We start from the raw sequence: 14,530 nt of genomic DNA, 5'->3' as shown, positions 1-14,530 counted from the left end.
ATTCTTAGGATCACCAACCCGGATCAGACGAAAAGCTGTGATCGTCATGCGAAAACAAGAAATATAACTGAACAATTATGCCTGTGTTTTATAAATTATGTTTGATATAGATTTCTAGTTAATGTCGAGTCAAATCTTACGAGTCATTTTGCGGGAAATTTGTGATTTATACTTTTTACCATGATGATCATAAATTGGTGAAAGAATAAAGAAATCTTAGAAACGATCTAATTTACTGATTCGTTATCAGATAGGTAATAGAAGAAATTATTTAAGGAACACAACTGCGCGCACTGCGATGTACCGAGGTGTCAGTATAAGTTTAATAACAAATTAAATTTATTTTCATGTGAATAGAAAGTTACAATGGCCTATGACTGAGTTGTAATGACATAAATATGACGGGTGATCACAAATGCACTGAGCGACTTTAGATCAAGATTTCTTGTCAGTTTCGTTGGTCTCCTCATTAATGGGCTGCGTTTGCATCGCGGCGTATTTATCGATCGCCGTTTTCACCAGTCCAGTAGCAGCGGAAATCCTCTCCGGAGTCATATAGGTACGAGCCAATTCGGATACTTGTTCCCTGACCTGTGTAGATTTAAAAAAACAGACAAATAATACATGCTTTTAATGAAACGAGAATTTTGAACTGACAATTGCAATCCCGGTCAATCGTAGCAACGATAAAGAAATCATTAGGAAGGGATGTCACTGTAAGGATAATCGTTTGATTCGTTGTACGCATTGGAATTCAGACAATAATAGCATGACATAGACTCATATACAACAACCGCAAGTGTAATATACACATTTACTTTTATCTTTACTCTCCTACTTAATTGCATCAGTCCAAACGTAAAAACCACCTCGCAATGGGAATTCCTTAGCTTTGCATATTTTCGCGGGAAAGAAAGATCAACAAAAGTCACAACACGACTGTTCTAATGGTCTATACTGGCGATTAAATAGTACGAGCTGGGAATTATACCCTCTCGCACAAAGTATGTTAGTAGTACGTTTCTAATGACCTTACAGCCCTATGATTCATGGTAGAGAAGTAATGTATTACATAACATTAAAGAAATAACTGGCCAATGAGGAACGAATGTGGGGGCGTCACTAATTGTAAGCCATGTGGCGCGAAGAACTGGACTAATAACAGGTGTTTTCGAAAACATTATGTGAATAAAAAAGTACAATTAAGTTAACGCACGCTTTAGTGTTCTCACATGGCATCAATATACGGTGACTACTTGCAGTAAACGAAGAATGATTTGATTTTAACGTGGTTGTTCATTCGCTGGTGGCCATTATGGAGCATTCATAAATTGACCACTAACCGTACGGCAAAAAATAAAATACGATGAAAAATTTCTATCAAAACTAAATATGCCCCAGTTGAAGTAATGCAATTTTGTTGGCACATCGCATGAGATCTCACAGCACCACATTTTCATTCCCATATAATTTATAGGTCGCTTACCTGAGCCTTTCCTAAACCCAATAAGGTTATCGTGCAGAGTGGTGTGAAGGTGCAGACAGAGGTCGTAAAGATTCCTCCGAGGAGTAAGAGCAGCAACAAATTTAAGAAATAAACACCGGCACGGGCACCGTAGGTCAGGGCGAATCTCGATATCGGCGACATTACGGACCATAATCCGGAATACCCGGTTGCCTGGGGTTCCTCGACGGCAACTTCGGGGGATACGACGTATCCTTCGTACCCCGTCTGCACGGAATATCTCTGATCGTTGTACTCGGGATACGTTGGGAAGTAGGGAGAGTAGCTGTTCTGAGGCGTAATCGCCACCCCGGTATAACTCGGCGTTTGATGAACGCCGGGAGATGCGCCCGACGGAGAAGCTGTCTGCTGCTGTGACGAGGCCGATGAACTGTCATGCACAGGCTGCATTATGGCGTTGCCAAAAACGGCGACCACAGTCATCGACAATATCACCAGGATGCGATTCATTTTTTATTTTTTTTTTTTGTATGTGTCTGTAAAGAATGCACATTGTATAATTATTTTACAGATATTCATGCAAAGCGTCTCCATCGTGCCCTGCAATGCAATTGTTTACTATCATACGAATTTCATCGTACGGGGGGAAAGTTCATTCGCATCGATAACGATAGCGAATTGTTTTCATATTGTTGTTATCAGGAAATTTTTTAAATACAGATCCATCGACATATTTATGTTGATTGCAACTTTTCGTCAGTTAATTTAATTTCGAATCCAGTTCCTCGGACATTTTTAAATTGATTTAGCATTTCCCTATACTTTCAACGTCAACTGTAGGAAGAATATTTTTTCATCCAAATCTCGTATAATTTAACGATGATAAATTATCATTCCATACTCCTTGATTTTTAATTTCGAAGCCCTTCGAAATATTTAGTTAAAGCAAAGAAGTTTTATAGCAGCTAGAGAATCATTATTGTAATACGGGTTTTAGAATGACGAACAAATTCTGCAATAAATCATCCAAAACCATAATATACTAGAAAAACGTATGTGTAAATTAGTTAGTTAAACCTGCAAATGGCTTCGATGATTCTTGTCGCACAGTTAAATTGTATATCAAACGCGTATTAGTTAGAAACTTAATTTAATTGAGGAAATAATTAATAAATTCAGCAAGGTCTGAGTACCTTTGTTTTCAGCAATTACAGATATTCTATGTTGTGATGTCATTACAAGAAATTTAATATAAAACCGGAGTCGGTGAATACAACGAAAAAAGGGAAAAGTGACTATCGTTTTTTATCCATAATATTAGGAATTGTTAAATAAAGAAAAAATGCAACATCATTGTTCCAAGTCACTGTACCAAATGAACTTATAAACATTCGAAATGAAAATTTAGATAAAGGCTAATTCGCTTTACAATTACCTGGTTTCGATTTGAATTACGCTATTGTCCGTAACTTATTTCCACTGCGTTGTCTTCCGGCTTTAGAACCTCTTCGGATTTCGGCAGACTCTAGACTGACCTTTAGTTTCTAAAATTTCGCTCCTTATATAGAAAGTAGCTACCCTTAACGGTTCAGCGGGTGGTACGTTAACCACTAATCGTCGTCGGCCTGTCCTTCAGTGACCATTAGGAACGGAAGTTTCTTATCATCGTAACGAGCGTCTGCACCTCCGGTTTCCTAGGTCGATAGGTATTGCATAAATATATCTACGTAACAGGTACATGCATTACTAGTTTACGCCGTATTTTTCCAATTCGAAATTCTAACAATGAGGGGCTTCCTACCTGTCGTTACTCAACGCAGAACAATTTTACGTTTGCAGGCAGAGCCAGCCACTGCAGGGTTTCGCAAAGTGTCCGTACCGATATCCGCAATAGTTGCTTAGGATGTTGAAGATATTTGTACATACCTACCATACGAATTTTCTGCACCAAAATAACCACGGCTAAGAAGCACGTCTAAAACGCTGAATATGCAATGGAGCGGATTACACTGACAATGAGAAATAAATGGTCTTAAGGGGGTGCTCTAGTCGATTTCGACGTTGTCGTATATATCCCCAAGGATTGAAGTCTAAAAAATTAAGAAATGGTATAAATTTTACTGAATCGCAATGTAAATCCGTAGAATTCATGTCATTGCTTTATTTTTACGTCGAATGAAAATGTGTTAGAGTCTTTTCGTTCAAAATTGCGCATGGAATGGGGCTGTTAAGCCCTTTTTCGCGTTTGAGATACGTGAACTTCAATCCTTGGAGATGTATACATCAACGTTGAAATCGACCAGGACCCCCCTTCAAGTGTTTATAAATTGTTGGAATTCATAAATATTAAGTATCTTTTTAATCCTCCCCAATAAAGACAGTACGAGGGTTAATTGCATCCGATTGGAAGACAGTGGTTTATAATATTTATTTGCAGTGTATATTCATAACGTAAATCCAAATTTTCATGCGCGATTTCAATCAGAGATTTCCATGTACACAGAGTTAGGTACTGAGATAAAAATTCACATACCGCTTTTCCTTCGCTTTGCACAGTCATAGTCCCAAATAACAATATATTGATATTTTTCTCATTTAACTTGCAAGTGTATGGGGAATTTCACGCCAACTCTTTAAGAAAAATATTTTCTACGTAAAAGTAAGATATAATCACGAAAACTATTTATTACTGATCTGAAATATCTTTTTTTTTTTATAAAAGTCCGATTCAAGACGATGGAAATAATATACTTATTTTTGTCAATATCTCTTTTTCAGCTGATTTATTGGCATTTAAAGTTTCTGAAGTCAAAATTTTTTAAAAATTTACGACCGAAAATTAGTTCGAGATGAAAATCTGAAAGAAATCATGGGTGCTGGGTTGAATGGGTGTTGAAAAATGGAAAAAATTAATGAAATCAGAAATGGTCACGGTCAATCTCATGATGGGTTGACACAGAATATCCCGTACGGTTGTATGAAAGAATAATTATATATGCCTTACAAATCGTCGTTACCAAAGATTCTCGGCGAATTTCACATATGAGTAACTAACACTTGAATACCCCAGAAAGGAAGGTAATTAAGATGTAGGCCACGCGATAAATCGAGTAGCGTTTCATAAATTGAAACAGTTTTCAATTACCACTACTATAGCTTTAACGCACGTTCCTTCATTATTGATACGATAGTTGGAGCGCTATACCGAATCGGTAACCGCTTATACATCATAGAGTTTAGATATAGAAAAAAAAAGTAGAAAATTTTAAGACGACCAAAATCAGCATAAAAGATCATTAAGTAAATATTTAGGTTAAAACGTAAATGAAACTGGCAAATTCTTATCTACAGAATAAGAAGTGTAAGTTGAATCATATTATACACTATTATACATATATATTATATACTTCGTATATTACTGTTGTAGCATTCAAACGCACACGAGGGTGTTTTTTGAATTCTTCGGAGAATTTTGCAATGACTGTGAATGGAAAAATTCGTATTCATATTTATCTGCTTATTAGACGCTACGTTTACTTTTGTTAAAATACAACGATGTATTTCACAAGAATCGCTCATTATATTGATATACTTGTACGTATGTATAGTTTCCAACGAAATTAGATAACCATTTATTCTGTACCACTTAAACACTTTAGTTAACATAAAAATTCGCTTATCGCAAAATGAAACATGAAAAATACATTCCGGCAAAAAATATTTTTCCGTCAATTACGGTTCTGTATCTAATGTAGAATCTTTCGATCTCTTTCTTAGAAGGACCAAAGAGCAAACAGCTGTAGAAATGCTCAATGGAATTTCCATTCACTCTTTGTGGTTAGTCGATAATATTATTATATATAATTCGTCATTCGTATTTCATATTAATGTATACACGATTACTAAATGTATCTTTGTGCAATCGTTCAACAAATGTAACGCAACATAATGTGTTATAACAAAATTCTATAATATAAATAATTATTAACTCAAAATCGTATATAAAGCATTGAGGGTGTGGATGTATGGGATTTAAACAAAAATTAACATCATTGTTTAACCCTATGTTAAAATTTCGTTGCACTATTATTTTGAAGTGGTAAGAAGAATAAAAAATAAGCAGCATTTGGAAATACTTCCTTGGATAATACCGTCGTAATGAATTGATCCTATTTTCACCCTAAGTCAATTGTAGCTTACATGAAGAATTCCTGCTCAACTATGTTGGTGTATACATGTATAATACATCCATATGCATCGTACATAACAGTGAATTTCGAAGAAGATAGAACAGTTCAGTTTACTGTTAGCTTTAAATACAACAAGTATATCGTGAGCAGGTTTCTGATCCTGTCAGATACCTATTGGAATAACATAATGTACATATTTACGAACTTGTAACAATGGAAAAATGAGTATATATCACAGAAAAAAAATGTAGATACACAGAATCTCTTTTACGAAGTACAAAAATATTTCTACTCTACTAGGAGCTGAAACTGCAATATATTTGTTACACTGTTATTTACAAAGAGTTAACATATAAATAGAAAATTTTATGAAAACGACTAGAGATCCGATGAAATTTGTTCATTGTTTTCTCTTATAAAGCATCGATTCGTCCAGAATCTGTTTTCTAAGATTTTCAGTCTCATCCTCACTGCTATTGCTATCATACAATTTTTCGGCTACTTTTCTTCTCTTCAAATTACACGCTCTACCATGTTTTGAATGTTTTCGCTTCTTACAGTCCAATATTTTTTCTGTTACTTCAAGAAAAGACTCGTCATACGACTCTGCATGAAGATCGTCTTCGCCACCACTCACACAGAAGGAATCCTGCAAACCAATTAATTATTCAAAGGTACCCAATATACTTCACAGTGAATTCTACTCCATAAAAGTATCACAGGTATTAATAATTCTTGATCACTATTTTGCTAAGAACTGAGTTAATAATTTTATCGTGTTCAAATATTTTCTACAAAATGTAAAGAAATAGAAATTAAATAGTTTACTTAGAAAATTAAAATTGCGGGTAATAAGTTCATTGTAAACTTCGATATTTGGAAAAGCTATATTGACACTAAAATTATAAGTCAAAATAAAGAAGAAATACAGTTTTTATGACATGGGATTATTTTTTGTCTTATCTGATACCACAACTCTGGTTATTAAGGGAAAGCATAAAACGTCAATAAAAACCGACTTACGAGTAAATAGGTAGAATTCTCATCCTCAGGCACAGCTTGGGAAAATACTTCATTATCAGGAACAAAAACTCTAGGTTTTTTAAAGTGAAAGGTACCAGTTTGGTGAACACTTTTAATAGATTGCAAATAGTGCGTATGCATATCAACTGTTTCAGGGTGTTGTTGAGTATAACTTATAAAACCATCTAAGTCGGCATCCTCTCCTGAAGATCCACTTGTAGTACCAGGGGATACTTCAGCCTCGCAATCTATAAACTTTGATTTTTTTCGTTCTCGATCCCGACATTTCTTTCTCTTAAGCGAATGACGATGTAGCGCGGTAATTTTGTTTTGATCGACAACAGCACCTTTTATATAATAAGGCTTTTCTTTAATGTTTCTGTGTTTAGAGTTAGATGGAAATGCACTCGTAAGTTCAGATCCTGAATTGGTTGGTACAATATTTTCTTTTTCCTGCAACGATATTTTCGACCCTTTCAATATTGTGCGAGTTTTATTTAAGGTCAACACGTAATTAGTTTTTGGATGAATATCTCGACCCATTTTACCTTTGTTATGAGGTTCGAAAAAGTCATCTTCGGAATCCAAAGCATCATCAAATTGATATTTCCTACTTTCACTCGACTTCAATACTTCGCTTTTTTTAGTATTTAATTCTGTTTTTGGGGTTGTTGCAGAGCTCGAAACTGCGCTTGATTTTCCTAATTTGGAGAGTAATGGATTGCTTGCAGTCCTTGAAGCAATGGTATCATCAGCCTTTTTCGACGAAGATCTATTATTTAACCTATTAAATTGCTTCAAACTCTCAACTGGATTTGCAGGTGTTTCAAAATCGCTATCCCACTCATAATCACCTAAATTAAAATCAACTATTGTTTCTGATGAAGATTTTTTGTCGTCCACAGTATTCTCTGAAAGAATTATCGTGCTATCAGAATTATTTTCAGACGATCCTTCTTTTTTTACTAAAAGACTTTCTTCACGCCTATCAGATAACCGATTTCTAAAATCAGCCTTCGCGTATGCTCCATTTATTGTTTCGTTTAGCTGATCACTGACCTGATTATTATCTGCAAATGGCTCACCACCTTCAAAAGCATCATCCCAATTAATATCAGACAAGTCTAATTCAATCTCAGGCGGTTCCTCAATTTTTAAAACGACATCTGAATTTTTAATACTATTATCATTCCCATTAAAGTAATGCGAGGCAATAGTGGTATTGTTATCGCTTAGGTCATGGTTCGGTACTTTCTGCTCAAATGGTGATAAATCTCTCTTTGGCCATACCTTTTTCGATGCTTTGACTAAGTTTGATTTGCAACAATTTGACATATTTTGAGTATTTTTACTTATTTTACTCAAATCTAATCCTTTAGAACTACTATTTTCAATTAGCTGAATTATCTGCGTTATTGAAGATGCACCTGTGTCTGCATCTGTTTCATTGGCATTTCTTTTTTCTGTCACTGTAACTTCGTTATCGATTATTACGTCATCTTCATCATAATTATAATGTTCGTTTAGTGCTTGGTTAATAGAATTTCTCCTGCTCTCATCACGTTTTGCAGTAATATTTATTTCTTCGATGAACACGACGTCGTCATCTTCGTCCAAATACGGATTTGCATTTACATTGCTGTTATTCAATTGATCAATTTTTACATTAGCTAGTCCTGCAGCTCGGTTGAAACGGTTGCTTCCGGAATGGATATCACTTCTCGAAACCGAAAACTCATTCTGTTTTGATTGAGAAAATCGTGACTCAGGATCCGTTACATTTAGTGCACATGATCCTTTCTTTTCATTACCATGCAATTGTTTATTACTATCCACAGATTCGTTAGTGTCGCGTGTATTAACCAGCAATTGCGGTTTCAGTATACTCTCAGAATCAACTCTACATAAGTGACGCGTTGAAGGCTTGGAACTCTTGCTAATAGATTGATGATTATCATTCCGAGTTCCTAGAACAGCTTTATTCAGATAACTCGTTACCGATTTCTCTGTATATTTTTCAATGCTTGATTCATTCTGGGTTACAGGTATTGTGTCATTGATAGAACTCCTTATCGATTTTCTCATGTTTCTCTTTGTATCTAGCTCACCTTGACTGGAAGGAATTTCGCTATCCGAAGATTCATCTAAAATACTTTCGAAACAGCCTTTACTAGGGGGCTCATTATCTTCTTCACATTCCTGCTTCTGATCCTCTGAGACTGTATTCACGAGGTCTTCAGAGATACAGTCAAAGAAATCATCTTGTAGTAAATCTGCATACCAATCATCTCCTTTATCCTGCAAAGATGCTTGTTCACCATCATTTACCTTATCATCGTTTTCAAAATTATGCATCCCTACATTCTGCAGCTGTTCCTTCAAGTTCCTATCTGACTGCTTAATTTCTTTATCATCAAAAAATACAGTTTCATCGGATTGGCTAGAATCATCGAATAGGTTTTCATAGTTAAACTCCCCAGCCGCTGGAGCACTGTTACGATCAACATATTCTAGGAGATTTGGCTGATTGTGTTCCATCACATATACTTCATTGTCAATTTGGTCCATTTCATAGTCTTCAGTAACTTCAGGTATCCTGTACTCTGTGCATTCTTCTAATGATGCAATACAACTCAAAATACTTAAATCAGGTACTGGATAGTTGAAGAAATCTGCCACATCATCATGTTTTGATGAGGGTAGATAAGTTTCGTCAATTCGGTTAGATTCATTTAATGTTCCTTCCAACTTCGATACCTTGATTGCACATAATGTTAGGAATTCAACTGCTGCAGTATCATCAGTAAGTAGTTTTATGGAGTCAGATTGCAAGACTGGTACAGCTGGTAAAATTGATTGGCTAGATTGCAATACATGATTTGAAACTTTACCACAATCTTCAATAGAACTTGATTTTTTAAGAAATTGTAACATTGATGATTGGCTGGAGTTGGCCTTCTCAGCTTCATGTTGCATTGATGAAACTAAAAAAATTATTGCAGTATCAGTAAAATATCGAGTCCATCTTCGATCATCCGAAAAAATGTGCATATAGTTTACTACATTATTTCTATTTTACACTGACCTGGATTATTTTTTACGCCTACTGCTTTTTTGTTATTCTCTTTTGGTACATCATTCTCCATTTTCTCGCGTTTTCTTTTACCTTTGCTAGTTGGTGTCTTGGGCTGAAGTTTAATATGCATTTTAGAACATTCCGGTTCAAACTCTGGAGGTACCATTCTTGGGCTTTCCGCAAACAAAGCAGAAACTACGTTGCTTGAATGGAACACCTTTTTATTCAAAGAATCTTTTGTGGCTATGGTTGACTTGAGCGACTGTAACGGATACATATACACAATATACATATTACAATTAACAGTTTCTTCAGCTTCCACCCCACAAAGCCATAGTTTGCTCTGTATGTTGAGATTTAGATCTACTACAACAGGTTTGATTATTTCACGTTCGATTAGCACATAAGAATTTAATTTCTCCTATTTAGACATGGGCAACTTTGCCCTAAGTGATAATTGGTGCTTTTGACACCCAAGGCTGTTGAATGAATTGGTAGCATGTTATCAATCAATAAATTATGCTCCAAATTGATGAGGAAGCCACAATACGAAACATGCTCATTCAACTGCAATGAATTATTGTTTAAATTTGCATATAAACTAGATTTACTATATTTGACAACCTTGTATGTCAAAAACGCCATTGATCGCTTGGGGAAAAAGTTGTTTATATTTTATTATCAATAGTTCGTTTTTCGTCTGTCAATCAAATGGGAAAAATCCAAATAAAATGCAGCATCTCTTAATTTCACCGTGCAGATCTTGGCTGGAACGAAGATGATTTTATTTTACGTCAAAAAATGCTTTGAGTGATTGAAAAAAAGAAAAATGAAATTTTTATGGGAAGGGCAAATTTTTCATACATATAATGTCATATATATCTACATATGGTAAATACTAACATTCTTAATGACAGTATTTATGACATTACCTGGTGTTCCTTGCCGTCGGTAACAAGCATTACAATTCGACCATCTCGACGGCGACCAGTACGTCCCATTCTTTGTACAAGACGAATAGGTGAGCTCTGTGATATGTCAAAACACACGATCAGATCTACTTCACCAACATCAAGACCTTCCTCGCCTGTAACAATCAATTTCTTCGTATAATATAAGTATCATAAATCTAGAACTTCTATCAAATTTACTAACCCACTGACGTAGAAATAAGAACATTAGCTTCGTTGCTTCGAAATGCCTCCATCGCTTGCATTTGTTGTTTACGCTTTTGCCCTGCTTGACCAACAAACATTTTTGGTCGAAGTATTGGCTTCAATTGCAGCAAGGCGACATACACCTCATTTACACTGTCACGATACTAAAAGTAGCAAAACAAGAAGTAAATTCAGCATCAAAATACTTGATAATTAAAGGTAAGGTTGTAGTTTCTTACAGTCTAAATGACAAAGAAGTTCCAAATTCTTGCTTAATTGAATTACAATTATGTATGCAATGCAAACCTCAACAAAAACAATGGCTCTTGTCTCCTCGCGTCTTGCAGCAAACTTATGGAAATGATCCAATAAGAGGTCCTTAAGCTTTTGAAACTTAGTATGGCCAAAAACCACGTCTTTTGGAATCTTGAAATAAATGATAAATATTCAGGTGATTGCATAGACTTCCAGGAATAAACATATCATTTTTGGATACGTCATTCAATAATAACAGGTATACATACTTCGTTCACACTGCCATCTGGTAAAGGAGAAACATTTGGAAATGGTCCAAGATATAATAGTATTTCTTCAAGTAATTTTTGTAAGTCAGGTTCCTCAGTCATCCAGAAATCGTTGGAGTGAGCTATTGAACAGACAATGATTTCCGAAACGCTGTAATTATCAAATCGAATTTTTTTCACAGTTTCATTTTTAAACAATTTCAAAATTTCAATAAAATGAAAAGTAATTTTAAAGAAAAAATAGCAGAAACATACTCTCACAAAAAGAAGCGAATGCGCGAAGACCGTGTCGAATCATCAAATCGTAGGCATGATACAAAGACATGCATCTGTTCATCGTTTTCATGATTTGGCCGTAGTTAGCAGGTCTTACAGTCTTTGATTTAAATTCTTTATACAAATAGAATATCTACGAAAATAGAGTTACAAGTATTAAATAAGTACAGAGAACCAAAAAGTAAATAACAAATAGAAATTTTATATTTCAGTTATATCACCATTTGTGCAGGATTATTGCAAATACTAACCCTTCCTTTGCTAATTGCGTTTGCATTTCCTTTCAGTATATGGTACTGAACGAGAAGTCGGACATAACGATCCACGATAGAAATGTACTTTTCTTTGAAATTGGATAGGTCGTCGTCTAACGGTACCAGAATAATGTCCATTTGCCGCTTATTGAGATAAGGTACTATGTCAGGTGATGTTTCATCTCGCAATTCCAAATTTGATATGCACAAATTTTGTATTACCTGTTATAGGATAAAATTGTGAACACCTGTCAAATTAATGTTCACTCATTACAAGCCTACAAACTCTATTATAACAACCAATAGACTCAGCATTCCACCACCACCTCTGATTTACCAGCCCTCTCAAAATTCGCATTGAAATACTAGATATTCATTGAAGTTGACCGCTCGATACATACCTGACAAACATCTTCTATTCTACTACCAGGTGTGGCAGAAAGTGCCAAAATACGATGGCAAGAACTCTGAGTACGCAGTAATCGGAGGCTCTAGTAGAACGAAAAACATTATAAGTAAAGAGTAGTTTCAACACGTATGATCATTTTTACGCAATTTTGGAACAATGACTACTGCTATAAAAGTAAGTACATTTTTGTCAAGTATGTTACTGTATTTACAAAATATATTTATATTAGCCAGTAAACATCATCAATATCTACGGTACCTGGCATATTACATTCTATACATACCTCGCAGTACGCATGTCTTCCCAAAGCTTTGTGAGCCTCGTCTATTACCACACACCTGACTAAAGCCCCAGGTGCGATATTTTTATCCAAGTCATTCTGAAATACTTGTGGGGTAGCAAATATGACACGCTTCTTCAACCAAGCTATCTTTCGACTTTTCGGGTTCATTGAACCTGTAAAAATATATTAAATAGAAAGAATGAGTTATAAAGAAGAATGATCATTGACCTACTTAGGTGGAACAACAAGATTTCGAAATATGGTAATTTGATTTGTTTCTGACTAACTATCATCAGCTGTTGATAATCCATAAACACAAATGAATTTTAGGAAGCCTGAAGCTCCATTCTATTAGCTAATACTTCTTCATGAATTTGAAAACATTAATTCTTCAGAAAATAATTATAATGTAAATAAATTTTTATTATTCTAATTATGAATGTTAACTTGTCCTGCTCCAGTCTGCAAATAACTGCATCGTTGTTAACCATTATTGCTAACTACTTAATATTAAGCATAAGTAAGCATAGATCAATTTATCATGTTAATGAGACATTACCAGTAAGTTCGATTGTGTCAAAGCTAGGAATTCCCATGATGTTATGACAAGCAGATATTTGTTGCGCCACGAGAGGTTTTGTAGGTGCCAAAAACACTATTTTTCCTTGTGGATACCACCTCCAAAAATTATACATCACAACAGCAGCAATTAGAGTTTTCCCCAAACCTGAAAATGCAAGGTATCTGTCACTTCTGTTTTATTGCCTGTGCACTAACATACTACTGAGTGCCAATCTTAGTGTTGACAAAACTGGCCTGTCGTAACATGATTTACTTCTTAACGCATGTCAAAGACAAAAAATCATCGTATGTTCAAAATAAATTACGATTCTCTTTGCGTAACTTATAGGCATTGAAACTACAGCTCATGTATTTGTACGCAAGCATTGAATCGTAGAAGAAAAAAAACATGAAGATATATTAATATATTACCAGTGGGTAGGCAGACAAGAGTGTTACTAAAAAGTGCGTTTCTTGTTATGGTATATTGATACTCTCGGAATTGGTAATTGAGCGGATAAATCCAATTCCCGCCGGCGGACAAATCGAAACCTTTTGTACCAGGTTCCGACGAGATTAGCGATTCTCTTTGTAACAGCTCCATTCTATCGACTCTTCGTCTGCTGTCATCTAATCTTGATTGAAAGTTTTAATCGCCACTATCACATTTAGTTGACTGATAACCTCCAATTTCCCTTCAACTTAAAATGTAAGGTATGTAAACATGATTAATATACATGTATGATGAATCGTTCTGTTAGCCATCGGCATTCGGTACAACAGTACAAATTAAAACACGTGCAAGGTCTTGTATTATGTATCACCGGAAATTTCAGATTACAAAGGCACTAAGTGAGGACACTTAAAGTAGTTAAAAACTCATCCGAGAGCTCAAAAGCACCTGAGAAATTTGATGGAAATTTGCGGCGCATAAACCACAAAATTACGAGAAGATGTCCGACGCATCTGGTCACGGATGTTGCGGTCCGTATCCACCGTTCCATTATCATTGTTGAATCACGGTCGAACCAGTCCGAACACCGATTTTGTGTCAGATTTGTCAGAGAACGCTATTAGAGTCCCTGAAAATCACTATATCAGGAACGTCAGGAACACGAAAAACGCGAGCGTGGGTTCTCTTCGGCTTCTCTCTTGATCAGCCCCCTGACACACGCTGCTAAAAGTGGTTCGCAAAATGTCCCTCGATTCTGCCGCCAATCTCCACCACTAGTGGCGCTAGTAGTTGTCTGACATGCTTGCGCGCGGTCAGCAAGGCCAGCGAGCGTGTCAGAAGTCTACTAGCGCCACGTAG

The 14,530-nt window shown here is 35.6% G+C and overlaps 2 protein-coding genes and 1 long non-coding RNA gene across 7 annotated transcripts; 1 reads left to right on the top strand and 2 right to left on the bottom strand.

The window, feature by feature from the left end:
• Nucleotides 1–317: 317 nt before the first annotated feature.
• Nucleotides 318–3,456, bottom strand: LOC124216009 (uncharacterized). Its single transcript, XM_046620022.2, has 3 exons — nucleotides 2,901–3,456; nucleotides 1,487–2,001; nucleotides 318–591 (listed from the first exon to the last, which is right to left on the bottom strand). Exons 2-3 carry the CDS (start codon nucleotides 1,973–1,975, stop codon nucleotides 436–438), a joined length of 645 nt encoding a protein of 214 aa, XP_046475978.1. The 5' UTR covers nucleotides 1,976–2,001; nucleotides 2,901–3,456; the 3' UTR covers nucleotides 318–435.
• A 1,612-nt stretch (nucleotides 3,457–5,068) lies between these two features.
• On the bottom strand, nucleotides 5,069–14,292 carry Fancm (FA complementation group M). 5 transcript variants are annotated; one of them, XM_046622892.2, is made up of 13 exons: nucleotides 13,651–14,276; nucleotides 13,217–13,384; nucleotides 12,658–12,830; nucleotides 12,367–12,456; nucleotides 11,963–12,187; nucleotides 11,691–11,844; nucleotides 11,436–11,557; nucleotides 11,218–11,337; nucleotides 10,910–11,075; nucleotides 10,687–10,841; nucleotides 9,764–10,016; nucleotides 6,679–9,662; nucleotides 5,069–6,304 (listed from the first exon to the last, which is right to left on the bottom strand). In XM_046622892.2, the coding sequence occupies exons 1-13, from the start codon at nucleotides 13,820–13,822 to the stop codon at nucleotides 6,056–6,058; spliced, it is 5,031 nt and encodes a 1,676-aa protein (XP_046478848.1). In that variant the 5' UTR covers nucleotides 13,823–14,276; the 3' UTR covers nucleotides 5,069–6,055. The 5 variants fall into 5 exon arrangements, with proteins under 5 accessions (XP_046478848.1, XP_046478849.1, XP_046478852.1 ...); XM_046622894.2 differs by lacking the exon at nucleotides 5,069–6,304 and having other exon boundaries at nucleotides 6,960–7,131; nucleotides 7,227–9,662; nucleotides 13,651–14,292; XM_046622893.2 differs by lacking the exon at nucleotides 12,367–12,456 and having other exon boundaries at nucleotides 13,651–14,277.
• Nucleotides 11,536–12,881, top strand: LOC124217402 (uncharacterized). The gene is made up of 3 exons (XR_006882818.2): nucleotides 11,536–11,588; nucleotides 11,999–12,123; nucleotides 12,396–12,881. It is a non-coding gene; the product is annotated as an uncharacterized lncRNA (long non-coding RNA).
• Nucleotides 14,293–14,530: the final 238 nt, after the last annotated feature.

The sequence above is a fragment of the Neodiprion pinetum genome, chromosome 4, assembly GCF_021155775.2.
Source record: "Neodiprion pinetum isolate iyNeoPine1 chromosome 4, iyNeoPine1.2, whole genome shotgun sequence".
In the NCBI taxonomy this organism is placed as follows: domain Eukaryota; kingdom Metazoa; phylum Arthropoda; class Insecta; order Hymenoptera; family Diprionidae; genus Neodiprion; species Neodiprion pinetum.
This window is presented reverse-complemented; position numbering and strand designations above follow the sequence as displayed.

Coding starts and splice junctions, on each gene's coding strand:
- Fancm (XM_046622892.2), bottom strand. CDS start 13,822: ATGGAGCTGTTACAAAGAGAATCGCTAATCTCGTCGGAACCTGGTACA. Junction 12,457..12,657: donor GAAGACATGCGTACTGCGAG/GTATGTATAGAA, acceptor TCGTTCTACTAG/AGCCTCCGATTACTGCGTAC. Junction 9,663..9,763: donor AGGCGTAAAAAATAATCCAG/GTCAGTGTAAAA, acceptor TAATTTTTTTAG/TTTCATCAATGCAACATGAA.
- LOC124216009 (XM_046620022.2), bottom strand. CDS start 1,975: ATGAATCGCATCCTGGTGATATTGTCGATGACTGTGGTCGCCGTTTTT. Junction 592..1,486: donor TGGGTTTAGGAAAGGCTCAG/GTAAGCGACCTA, acceptor AAATCTACACAG/GTCAGGGAACAAGTATCCGA.